The sequence below is a fragment of the Anastrepha obliqua genome, chromosome 1 (assembly GCF_027943255.1).
Source record: "Anastrepha obliqua isolate idAnaObli1 chromosome 1, idAnaObli1_1.0, whole genome shotgun sequence".
Classification (NCBI taxonomy): Eukaryota; Metazoa; Arthropoda; class Insecta; order Diptera; family Tephritidae; genus Anastrepha; species Anastrepha obliqua.
This window is the reverse complement of record NC_072892.1, coordinates 98,022,799-98,034,482: the sequence shown is the minus strand read 5'-3', so window position 1 is coordinate 98,034,482 and position 11,684 is coordinate 98,022,799. Positions and strand designations below refer to the sequence as shown.

Genomic DNA, 11,684 nt, shown 5'->3' with positions numbered 1-11,684 from the left:
AAAGTTTACGTACGTTGTTATTTTTTCGTTGTTTCTTTTTCCAAAACTTACGGTTTTTCTCCGTTATTTCTTATTATCGCTTAAATGATCAAAGTTGATAGTATTTTGATGCAAATGGTATATATAACTATTAATAGTTTTGTGTTTATGGTGACAGTTAACGTATATGATGGGTCGCGGATGTGAAATATCAGTCGATTTGCGTAAAGTGATTATAAAATTATATTTAGAAAAAAAATCTTTGCGTGAAATCGGCAAAATTATCGGTAAATCACATTCCAGCGTGCAAGGAGTAATTAATTCTTACATAAACTCTGGAAATATTCGGCCAAAGCCGCGATCCGGCCGGCCAAAAAAACTCTCACAGAGAGACGAGCGTCGAATCTTAGATTCAATAAGGTCTAATCCCAGAAAATCTGCTGTGGAAATACAGGAAGAGGTGCAGCAAAGCGTTCGAAACTGTTCGAAATGTACTCCATAAGGCTGGGTACAATGGTCGAACACCGCGTAAAAAGCCTTTTATATCTAAAGTAAATAAAAAAAAAGAGGATTGCCTTCGCTAAAGACTATTTGAACAAGCCCGAATCATTTTGGAGCAACGTAATTTTTAGTGATGAGTCTAAATATAATTTGTTTGGTCCAGATGGAGCCGTAAAAGTTTGGAGAAAACCAAATGAGCAGATGAAAGTGAAAAATTTGGTACCCACAGTGAAACACGGTGGCGGTAACATTATGGTTTGGGGCTGTATGACAGAAGCTGGTGTTGGAAAGCTTGTGTTTGTTGACAATGTAATGGATAAGCACCTTTACCTAAAAATCCTGAGAGAAAATCTTGAGACAAGTGCGACACAATTGGGGTTTGAAAAAAATGGGTTCTTGTTTCAACGAAACAATGACCCGAAACATACGTCGTATTTGGTCAGAGAGTGGCTTCTATATAACTGCAAGCAACTACATACACCTCCGCAGTCCCCGGATCTAAATCCTATCGAGCACATCTGGGATCTGCTCGAAAAACGAATACGTAAACACACAATTACTTCGAAGGAATCCCTAAAGAAGGCTTTATCGACTGAGTGGATGAAAATAACCCAAAATGTTACCGGAAACTTAGTGAAGAGCATGCGGCGGCGCTTACAAGCAGTTATCGATGCCGGGGGAGGGCCAACGAAATACTAATAACACTAAACCTATAAGAATTTTCAAATGTTTTTAATATTTTCGGTTAAGTGTACGAAAACTTATTTGACGTGCGCTCAGGACTTTTTTTCATTTTTGTATAGCTATTTCTACGTTTTAAGTTCGTAACCCATGAAAAAGCTTATTTTGTGTTCGTTAACCTTTAAATATATCTATTTCGAAGAATAAATTTTATTTTTAGATTGTATGATAAAGTTTTTATTGATAATTTTCTAAAATTTCAGGTGTACTTAAACTTTTTTGGCTCACTGTATAATTGATTAACTTATTATTTTTTGTTTAAATAAAAGTCTTCGGTAAACACGATACGCACTTATTCCCCAACATAATATATAGTCTTTTTATATTTTCACCTGAAATAAGATGAATCCCCTACCAACGTGTTGAAAAGCCGATTTCCCTTAGCAAATCTTTAATTTAGTACTGAAAAAAAAAAATGATTTAACTTGGCGGCTTCTCATTTTATTAACATTCTCTGTTTCTGTCAACCGGAATTTTAGCTCGTACTGTATACTGCACAGCGACTCCTTGTTCAATATACAGATGGCGCTGGCAAAATAAAATGGGCAAATGTGTTTTAACTGCTGTCACTTTTGGCGGGAAATCCTGGTGTATTGACAATTGAAATAAACAAAACAATTAAGTTTCCCTTTTATTGTTACTTTCCTTAATTTTTGTATAACATTTAACAAAGTTGAAGAGCATAAGCTTGTAAATTTAACTATGGATACTGAAATTAAACAACAATTTGAAGAGATGGGCGTAGAGGCTAGCGAAGATGTGATCACAAAGTGTAAGTACATTTATTATTGTTACACATGTTTTTGCAAAATTGAGATCTGATTTTTGTTTATATACTTTGATGTTCATCAGCGTTGGAGCTGTGCATCAGCTATCATATAGATGACGCAGCGGAATTCGTGGAACAGTGGTTGGCATTTAGCATATCAAATCTAAATGGTGCCGAGCCAACAGTGGCAAGTTTATCCGAATTTGAGCGTAAAGTCTTTCAGGCAAAGCGTGACAAAGAGTTGGCACAGACGAATCGCAAACGCGTCAGTTACGCTACACCAAGCGCAAACAAAGTATATGCACCACCCGTGGAATCAAATCCATTAGCTATATATGGTGTGGAAGATAGTGCTGTAATTGACGATTACGATGTTAATAGTGGAAGTCGTGGTGGAGGCGGAAGTAATATTGGCAAAGATGTGGATGATGACGAAGAAATGTTGGGTTCCTATAACGTTTGCCACACACCAAAAATTAAGGTAAGTGCCAGTATTCAATATTCCAGTTAATAAATTGGGTTGATAGCGCTTCCGAGTTAATGCACACCAATTTTGTATGCATATTCTAATAAGCGCCATATAGCATACACAACTACACTCATTAGTATTTTAAAAAATTGCAAGCTTGTGTACTAATCCGTGTTGCTATAAATTGCTTGCGATCAAAATGAATGTGTGAATTTCACTTTATTACCAAACATGAGCAAAACTTCCCGCAATACTCAATTTACTCTCCAAGACGGCATCTCCTGCTGTTTGATACTCCAGCAAACATACATAAATAAAAGTAAACAAATTTATAAAACAAATCCTACACATGAACCGTTAGGTTTCGTGGGAATCTTTATATTTGCATTTCACAACCAAATAACCAAAACACTGCAGGCCAAAAAGCCAGCCAAATCGTTAAGATGTTCCGAAATTGTAATGTGGACACAACAAGCAAAGTAGAGAAATTAAAAAAAAAAAAAAAAAAATAGAAAACCAAAATAAACAAGCAAACCATATCGTTTAAAAAAGCAAGAATTGTGACCGCGTTAAAGTCCAAAAAAGAAGCTCAACTGCCCATTTTTATTGACCTCCCATCGGGCAAAATGGGCATTTGCCTCTAATCTGCGATAAAAAGCTCCTTTTGCGCTTACTTATTTCTATTTGTTGACTCTCGGCAACAACGACATTAAGAGCCACAAATACACGAGTGCATTGAATTCAAGGCAATAGCGCTGCCTCAGCGTACCTTTCACACTGTTGGTTGCCGATTTGTTGTGCGATTTTGGGTTTGTCGTTTGTTAGCCATTTCACTATTTTTGGCAATTGTAAATGTGCAACGAACGAGCTGCTGCATTGACATTTATTGCAATTGCCATAGTTATTTTTCTTCTTTCTTTCTTTTGCCTAACATCTTAACAAAGTGCAGCTAGAAAAAGTAGCTCCAGTTTAGCTTGAGTTCGTCGTGGCGAATTATTTCACGCTTGCTATATTATATCTCTTTTTTACTACTTTGATTTCCAATGTGAATTGGCGGTTCTCTATAATCAACTCTTGTGCTAGTTGGTATGCGTTTGTTGCTATTGTTTTTGCTCACAGGCACTCGTGTGTTGCGCAGATTTGAGCTTGTTAAGCAGTTTGGCAGGCATTAATTTGCAATTTTCAATTACAAAAAACATTGTAGCCAACTACAGGCGTTTAGTGGTATGTGCTTATGTACATATACCTATATGTATATGCATGCATGTGTATGCTAAAGTATGTATACAATGTATGCGCGGTATACAACAGCAATTAGCTGGCTGTTATTTGATTTCACGTGATATGACATAAACAAAGTGCATTGAGAAATATAATTATATACATTTATACATATATACATATATAGGGTTATTCAATAGGTGCGCTTCAACTTTTTTCCGATAGGGAGGGCGAACGACGCAATATTTTTTATTTTTCGCTTGTCATTTGTAAACTTCATAAGTATACATTTCATCATGGAACGCTACACACTTGAGCAACGATTGCAAATCGTGCAAATTTTTGACGTGATAACGTCTTATAATTCGATTTAGCCGGCTGCACGCACGAAAAAATGTGTCGTTACCTTGCTTATTTGTCGTTACCTTGCTCATTTGTCGTTACCTTGCTCATTGCCGTTACCTTGAATGAACTGCAAGCGAAAGCGCGGAACGAACAAAGCAAACGAACGGCAACGTTCGACATCTTGTTCACTCCTACTTAAGTGAGCGTATATATGTATGTATATGCGCATATGTACATATATAAATTCACGTATTTGTATTTGCATATGCCTTCTTATTGATTATTATTAATTTGATTTACTTGAAGAATTTAAAATAAAACCAAGTTTGTTAATAATACCTGTTGTTTTAATGTTATTATTATTAATTTTTTTATTATATATGAAGGATATTTACCATATACCTTATAAGATATGTTGTATACTAATATATGTATATAAACATGCATATATATATACAATTTCGCGCAATTTTCAAAAAGAACAAATATATATGTAAAGATGCATACAAGTCATATGGGCATATCAAATATACGAATCTATTCTGTACGCAAGCAAATGTAAGCTAATGTGCTTGAACTGCAAGCGAGAGCGCGGAACGAACGACAAAGAGCACAATCGGGCCCCCGCGTTCGGTAACGTTCGACATCTGGCTCTGTCCTACTTGAGTGAGCATATATATGTATGTATATGCGCATATGTAGGTATATAAATTCACATATTTGTATTTGCATATGCCTTCTTCCTGTGTGCATGGTAATGAACCATTTCTCTGTTGAGAATAGGACGATGATAGAAAAAGTAGGAAATAAAAGGGAGTGTAAAGTGTCTTGAAAAAGGGAAATCGATGATAGTGCCTCTTAGTGTTGTTGACTTATTAACGTCTGATGCACAATCGAAATTGAAGATATCTTTCATGAATTTGATAAATGTTTCGTCATTTTGCACGTTTGTGTAAATGTAACTTGACCTATTCCATTGCAATTCCATTTACCTCCTCCTCTATATCCATACAAAATATCTATCAAACAAATAAAATTAAAATTTTGTTTTGAAAATTGCAACCATTCCATCAATATTTTCTTATGACGTTGTCACGTTAAACTATCGTCAGTAAACCGACTTTACAGACAACCTCTTTTTATGAAAATAATCGTTCTGTTGCTGCTACTTTAAGAGCATTACGGCCATTTTACGGTCCATTTAACAAGCCGTCCCGTTTTGGGGTTATGTAAAGTCATTGGATTACAGTAACAAGCTGGCGACGATTTGTGAGCTCAGAGCCAATATTGAACGCGAAATTGCTGGAATTTCGGCCGATTTATGCAAAAGAGTGGTCGAAAATTGGGTTCAACGATTGGACTTCGTAAAACGTGCACGCGGTGGTCATGCAAAAGAAATCGAATTTCATACTTAAATGTATATGTTCAGACTCGATAATAAAAAAAAATTAGTTAAAAAAGTCAAACCGTTTGTGTTTTATTCAAAAAAGTTCAAAAGTTGAAGCGCTCTTACTGAAAAACCCATTACAAATACATATAGATATAAAGTAATAACGATTTTTGAGTCGAATTAAGCCCGATAATACATAGTATGAGTATCGGATGTTCTTTTTAGCTGCATGAGTACTATCGATAATAATAACTATGGTTTGACAACTGAGAATGGCAAACTGTGTTGACACTTTTCTTCAGTAAGGTTTGGCAAGTCATTATAAATCGTTTAACGCCAGGACGACAGCTTCCAAATTGTGAAGAACCTAAATAAGATATTTAATAAGATAATAATTCAAAATAAAACAAGCCTCGAGAATCGGTTCTACAGCACCGAAACGACCCGGATTTGTAGTCGGTCAAGGACTGTCCTCCAGCGGCATTCGATAAACATTTATGGGGAATGTTTATGCCGTATTCCACGTAAAAAACCCAGTAAAGGAGCATTTGTATTAGAATTTAGTAAAAGCACTATTAGGAAATATATATAGGGATCGGTTTATTCAGTTGGCAACCGGAAGAAAAGATAAAATATAACCAATTTGAATTCCCAAAAACTCGTCTCACCTTTGGAGAATTCAAAAAAGAAAGAGTGTGTTGTCCTGGGTCGAGCCAAAATACAGCCTGAAATATTTCGATGAACTAATGAAATTGGAAGATAGAATTAATCTTTAACATTGCAAAGCAACTGCGATTTGGGGCGGTAGTGTAATAATCTCGGATTGCTTCTCTACTCAAAGACTTGGACGAATTCATAAAGTTGAAGCAACGTACACATGTACATATGTATACAGAAATAAGTAATCTCATCATACGCCGATGAAGGTATGAACTGCGCACCTACCTAAACAAGGGTCTCTTAAAAGAAGAGAAAACCATCCAAAGCGGTTGGATAAGAAAAGTAGTTTTATTATTATGAGTTCTGCTGATATTGCATAGTTTTAGGCGCGCGACAATACTTCACAGCGGGCGAAATAAAATAAAAACTTTATAAATGCAGTCTCATTAAGTGTCACAATTTCAAAGTAATCGAGTTTATTAGATGATTTTCTTCGTAAGAAGCGCTCCTATATGTAACTCACTTACACACATATATTTTTCAAGTCATCCAAGTTCATCATTGTGTGCCGCATAAGGGCTACTTTTAACAGATAGATCCTTTTATACTGACACTTTTCGCTCATTCTGTTTCTCACTACGATGTGCATTTGTATAGTTATTAGCATGAAATTAAATAGCTATTAAGATTCATAAATACATTTTATAAATAAATTCATAAATTTTCCACCCTAATTTTGCAGCGTATGTGCAATAATTTATGCTGAGTACATGAACTATTGAGATAAATTTCTATTTCACCATAGACCTTTTGCAGTAGTGTGCAATAGACGAGGTTTGAACTAGTTGAAGGAATATTGCATTAAATTAAACGAAATTACGTATTTTCCATGTGCCCGGTAATAACTGCTATACACAAACAAATAACGCCACCAGCTTGTGCTTATCGCAAATGGCAAGTTCTAAAAGATTTTCGAAAATGAAATGGACGGATGCTGAATTTAGAGTTATTGAAAAATAATTTTTTCTGAACTGTATCAGATTGAAACCAGGTTGGAAACTAGTACTGTGATTAATGAATAATATATAAAAATAAAAAATAGATATATAAGAGTACATACATATATACGAGTTCATTTCTTCATCCCTTGACCCGTCTGAATTAGGTGTTAAGGTTTTTTTTTATATACGGAAAAATAGATATTTATCGTTGCAATTCCAAAAAATTCTGAAACTACATTTTTTTTCTGCATGTTTTCAAGCTTTCCAATAAGAGATCGTTAAATTAATAAAATTATATCTAGTTAAGCCGGAGAAAAAGTCGAATTTTTTTATTTACTAGAACATAATTAGATTTTTTTATTAACTAGAACAAAAATTTTATAACATCATTGATTAGAAGAATGGATGTTGATGTTTGCAAATATTTGCTCACTCGCATTAGAAAATCTTGTTATGTATATTTGGTGAGCATAATTGGCGGGTACATTCTTTATTAAATACTTGTCGCGCTGCCACTCCAATTTGTGGTGCTTCATCCAAATTGAGGTACTTACAGTTATACGCCTACTCTGAATGGCAGATGATTTTTGTGAGGAGTTTTTTCATGGCAGAAATTCACTCAAAGGTTTACTATTGCTTGCTGAGGGCCGACAGCTATTAGAAAAACTTGTCTTTCATTTGATGTTTCATGCACTGTGAGTTTTGGATCCCGAGCATCGAACCCTATCGGCTATGATAGTCGATATTATCTATTTAAGTTTAGAAATATGAAACACTCAAGGAAAAAAGTTGGTTTTTCGTTGTTTTTAATGAATTATTAATTTCTACCAAAAAAATTACAAATAAAAATAAAGTGATTACGCCTCGCTTTCTTACTCAAACTTATCTTCAAATTCAAAGGAAGGCAAGAAGATCGGGAACCCCATTTACACCATATCCCAGATGCGAAAGTTAGATACTTTAGCAACTGTAAGATTTATTTTCTAATTCGATAGAGAGCATTTTTTAGTAATTAGATAATCATTAACCTTATTAAATCAACTGATAACTCGTTTTTTTCGTGTTTTATTTAAACAGTTAAACTTTTTGATGCCTTCGATCACATGCGTTTAGAATATGTATGTGAATTAATCTAACCTCAAAGGAGAAAATGGGCTAATGATCAACCGTACCGTGCCCTGCTCCACATGATTATGAACACAAATATTTGGGTATTTATATATACGAGGTGTGGCTGTTAAACAACGAAACTGGCGTTGTAAAATGTTTTATATTGATTTCATACAAATTTACATAGCTATCACCTTTACCACATGTGACAACAACTATGTCATCTGCATAAGCGCTTAATTTACAGTCCCGACCATCGAGCATCAAAAGCAGTTCATTGACGGCTAGGTTCCACAGAAGAGAAAGAACACCTCTTTGAGGAATTCCTCTGAAAACTGTGCGAGCGGTGCAAGCTGCACCTGATTTGGAAAGTATATTGCGACTAACTAGTAGATTATGTACTAGTAGTATAATTAACATATCAACTCCAACATATAAAGGACCCACAGTATTTTCTCTGGAAATACATTAGTAAACGCATTTTCAATGTCCAGGAAAGCTGAGTGCAGGGCAGTATCGGTTGGCCTACCCTTAGTGTAAGTTAACACAATTTAAGCAACTGTTAATGTAAATTTCGACCAAAAGTTCCTAAGTTTTTAGAACAATGACAAGCTGATTGGTCTAAAATCCTTCGGAAGAACATTCGAAATTTTTCCTGCAGCAATATTTTCAATTAAACGCCCAGGACGAATGTGCACTTGTGTCTTCATGCCTTAGTTGGAGCCAGTGACTAAAATTTTTCGATTCGCTTTTTTATTCCGGACTGTGTTGAGGAATATATCATTGAAAACATCCATAATATTGTGGATTACAGTTTTTGCAGATCGATAATTTTTGTAGTGGATATCAAATATTTTTAAACGGTGTTCAAAAAAATTCCATCGAACTGTGACATCTCCCAAAACATAACACAGCTGAAAAAAGAAATTAGAACTTCTGATTTTCTTTGCAGCTGTTCGTCAAGCCCTGCCAGTGCGGTGTAGTCACCGATTGTCATCGTATAACTCATCTAAAGGTAATGCCAGGAAACATGCTGTTCAGACGGGTTCGGTCCAGAGGGCACTTTCACATGCTGACATATATTGAGTATGTCGGGTCGATTCGGAGTAGGTAGGAGTTTAGCCTAAGCCTAAATCTAAGCCTAGGTATTGTTCTGCTAACAGTTGCCGGCTTCACGCAAAACAGCTGGCGGTCGCTAACGTATGTACATCTTTAGCACGGCTATGCTCCTTATTTCATAGTCACACCTCGTAAGAATATTTTCGTAATTTCGTGCTTTGAATCTTGCATTTTCGTCTCTTGTTAATGCAATTATAGACATTTTGTGGATAGCGAGAACGCGGCAACGCTTTTTTCAATCTTTCAATCAATATCTGCATTTGAATGTGCATTTTAACACATACACATGCATACTACACATGTTTTTTTCTATTTGTGTTTAATTTGTTTGTTTGTTTTTTGTTTTTGGTACTTATTTTCTTTTGTTACATGTTATTGCGTTTACGTCTGCGCACTGGTGCATAATTCCCGCAACACTTCGAAAGCTGAAACACCGACTGCGCCAGCATACTTTTGTGTGCTTGTATATGATTTGTTAAAATTTTGTAGGTTGTTAACTGTTTTTTTAATATTTTGGAATACTTTGTACTACTTGTTGCTTGACGTCTTCGGCCAGTGATTGCCCGTATATGTTCATACATATGTAGTAGTTAATTAGTCAGTTTGAGCTATTAAAATGTGTTTGACTCCAGTCGACTGACTCTTCTGCGGGCCGTTGGGTGAGCGCTGCGTAACAATGCACTTAGCAAAGGAAATCGAGGCGTAAATGATATTTTAAAACATACAGAAACTTTTCAATGATTGCTTTTGTGCTCTGGTTCGAAAAATTAAATTGAAATCATATCACGTATGCCGATTTTGATTTTCTTTTGCCACCAAAATTAAAATATGCTGTACATTTGTGTCAGCAGTAGTTGTATTTGTAAGAATATAAAATCTGGCTTAAATCATTTAAACTTGTTTTTATCGATTGTAGTTATCAAATAGTTCTGCTTGCCCATAGCCGACTCACAAGTGTGCGAGATATTGCCGGTAGTGCTGTCTCCTAAACGTTTGATTTTGCGAATGCTTTCCAGTCGCTATCGTTAAAGCTGAAGCATAATCATCCAAACAATAGATTTACCGCTATTCTGGCCCCAGAGTGTCTTACGATCAAATCAATACCGTTTTGTGGCAGTCATTCCCAAAAAAATAAATGGACTGTTTTACGCGCTTACAACAACAACAACAACCAATTCTCGGAGCTGAAGAGAATAGCGTTTAAAATGAGCTTTCGATTTATGTTGTTGTAACATCAATATATTATATAAATCCTAGTCGTCCCTGCAATATGTATCCGAATGAGTTGAGAACGAATAACTCTCGGTATCCCAAGTTGCCGATTAGTTGGCTGGCTAAGGTTATTTGATAATCTCAAGCGAGGATAGATAGTTCCTTATAGTAGGTGACTCCCTGGAAACTATAAACAGGAACACTTACATCGACATCTTCAACAATGGGATCATACTGTGCGCCCTACTGGATCGGATAGTTAAAAGACAGACAGTAAACGACATTCATCAGGTGTTTCTTGCCACCTTCCTAAGCTCCCAATCCCCGAATGCCGTCATCGGAATTCAACCATCACCTATCGCAGACGAAGAGATCAATATATGTCAGCATGTGAAAGTACCCCGCACGATGCCATTTGCCCTAGCTAACTTACTCCTCCCTCTCCCTCTGGACCCAACCGGTCTGAACAGCATGTTTCCTGGCCTTATCATTAGATGAGTTAGACGATGACGATCGGTGACTACACCGCACTGGCAGCGCTTGACAAACAGCTGTAAAGAAAATAGCAAGTTCTAAATTTTTGTTTTGGCAGATGTCCCAGTTCGATGGTATTTTTTTTAACCGTTTAAAAGTATTTAAAATCGACTACAAAAATTATCGATCTACAAAAACTATAATCCACAATATTATAGATGTTTTCGATGATATATTCCTCAACACAGTCCGGAATAAAAAAAGCGAATCGAAAAATTTGAGTCGCTGGCTCCACCTAAGACATGAAAACACCAGTGCACATTGAAGTATCTTTTCTCGCAAAGACGCCCTAGGGTCACTGTTGAATTAGCTTGTATGCCATTAAATATTGCTGTTGAAGGTGTGCAGATCCACCACAATGTGGCATTTACCAGAAAAAATATTTTCAAAGCTTTGTAAACTATTCTTAAGTAAACTTACGAAGATTTCTCAACTATAAATAAAGGCATAAACAAAGTTCATTCTATAAACAAATTGATTTAACACAAAGTAGGATTCGCATCATCTTATGGGAATGAATACTGCATAGGCAATACATCAAGCTAATGTTAAATATTACTATCTCCAGCCATTGTAACCTAACCCAATTTAATGTAAGAAAAGCACGACGTTACGTTACTTGTTACTGTTCTT

At 35.8% G+C, this 11,684-nt stretch overlaps 1 protein-coding gene across 1 annotated transcript; it reads left to right on the top strand.

Moving 5' to 3' along the window:
• Nucleotides 1-1,816: 1,816 nt before the first annotated feature.
• On the top strand, nt 1,817-2,507 carry LOC129253093 (DNA polymerase alpha subunit B-like). Its single transcript, XM_054891338.1, has 2 exons — nt 1,817-1,993; nt 2,074-2,507. The coding sequence occupies exons 1-2, from the start codon at nt 1,924-1,926 to the stop codon at nt 2,499-2,501; spliced, it is 498 nt and encodes a 165-aa protein (XP_054747313.1). The 5' UTR covers nt 1,817-1,923; the 3' UTR covers nt 2,502-2,507.
• Nucleotides 2,508-11,684: the final 9,177 nt, after the last annotated feature.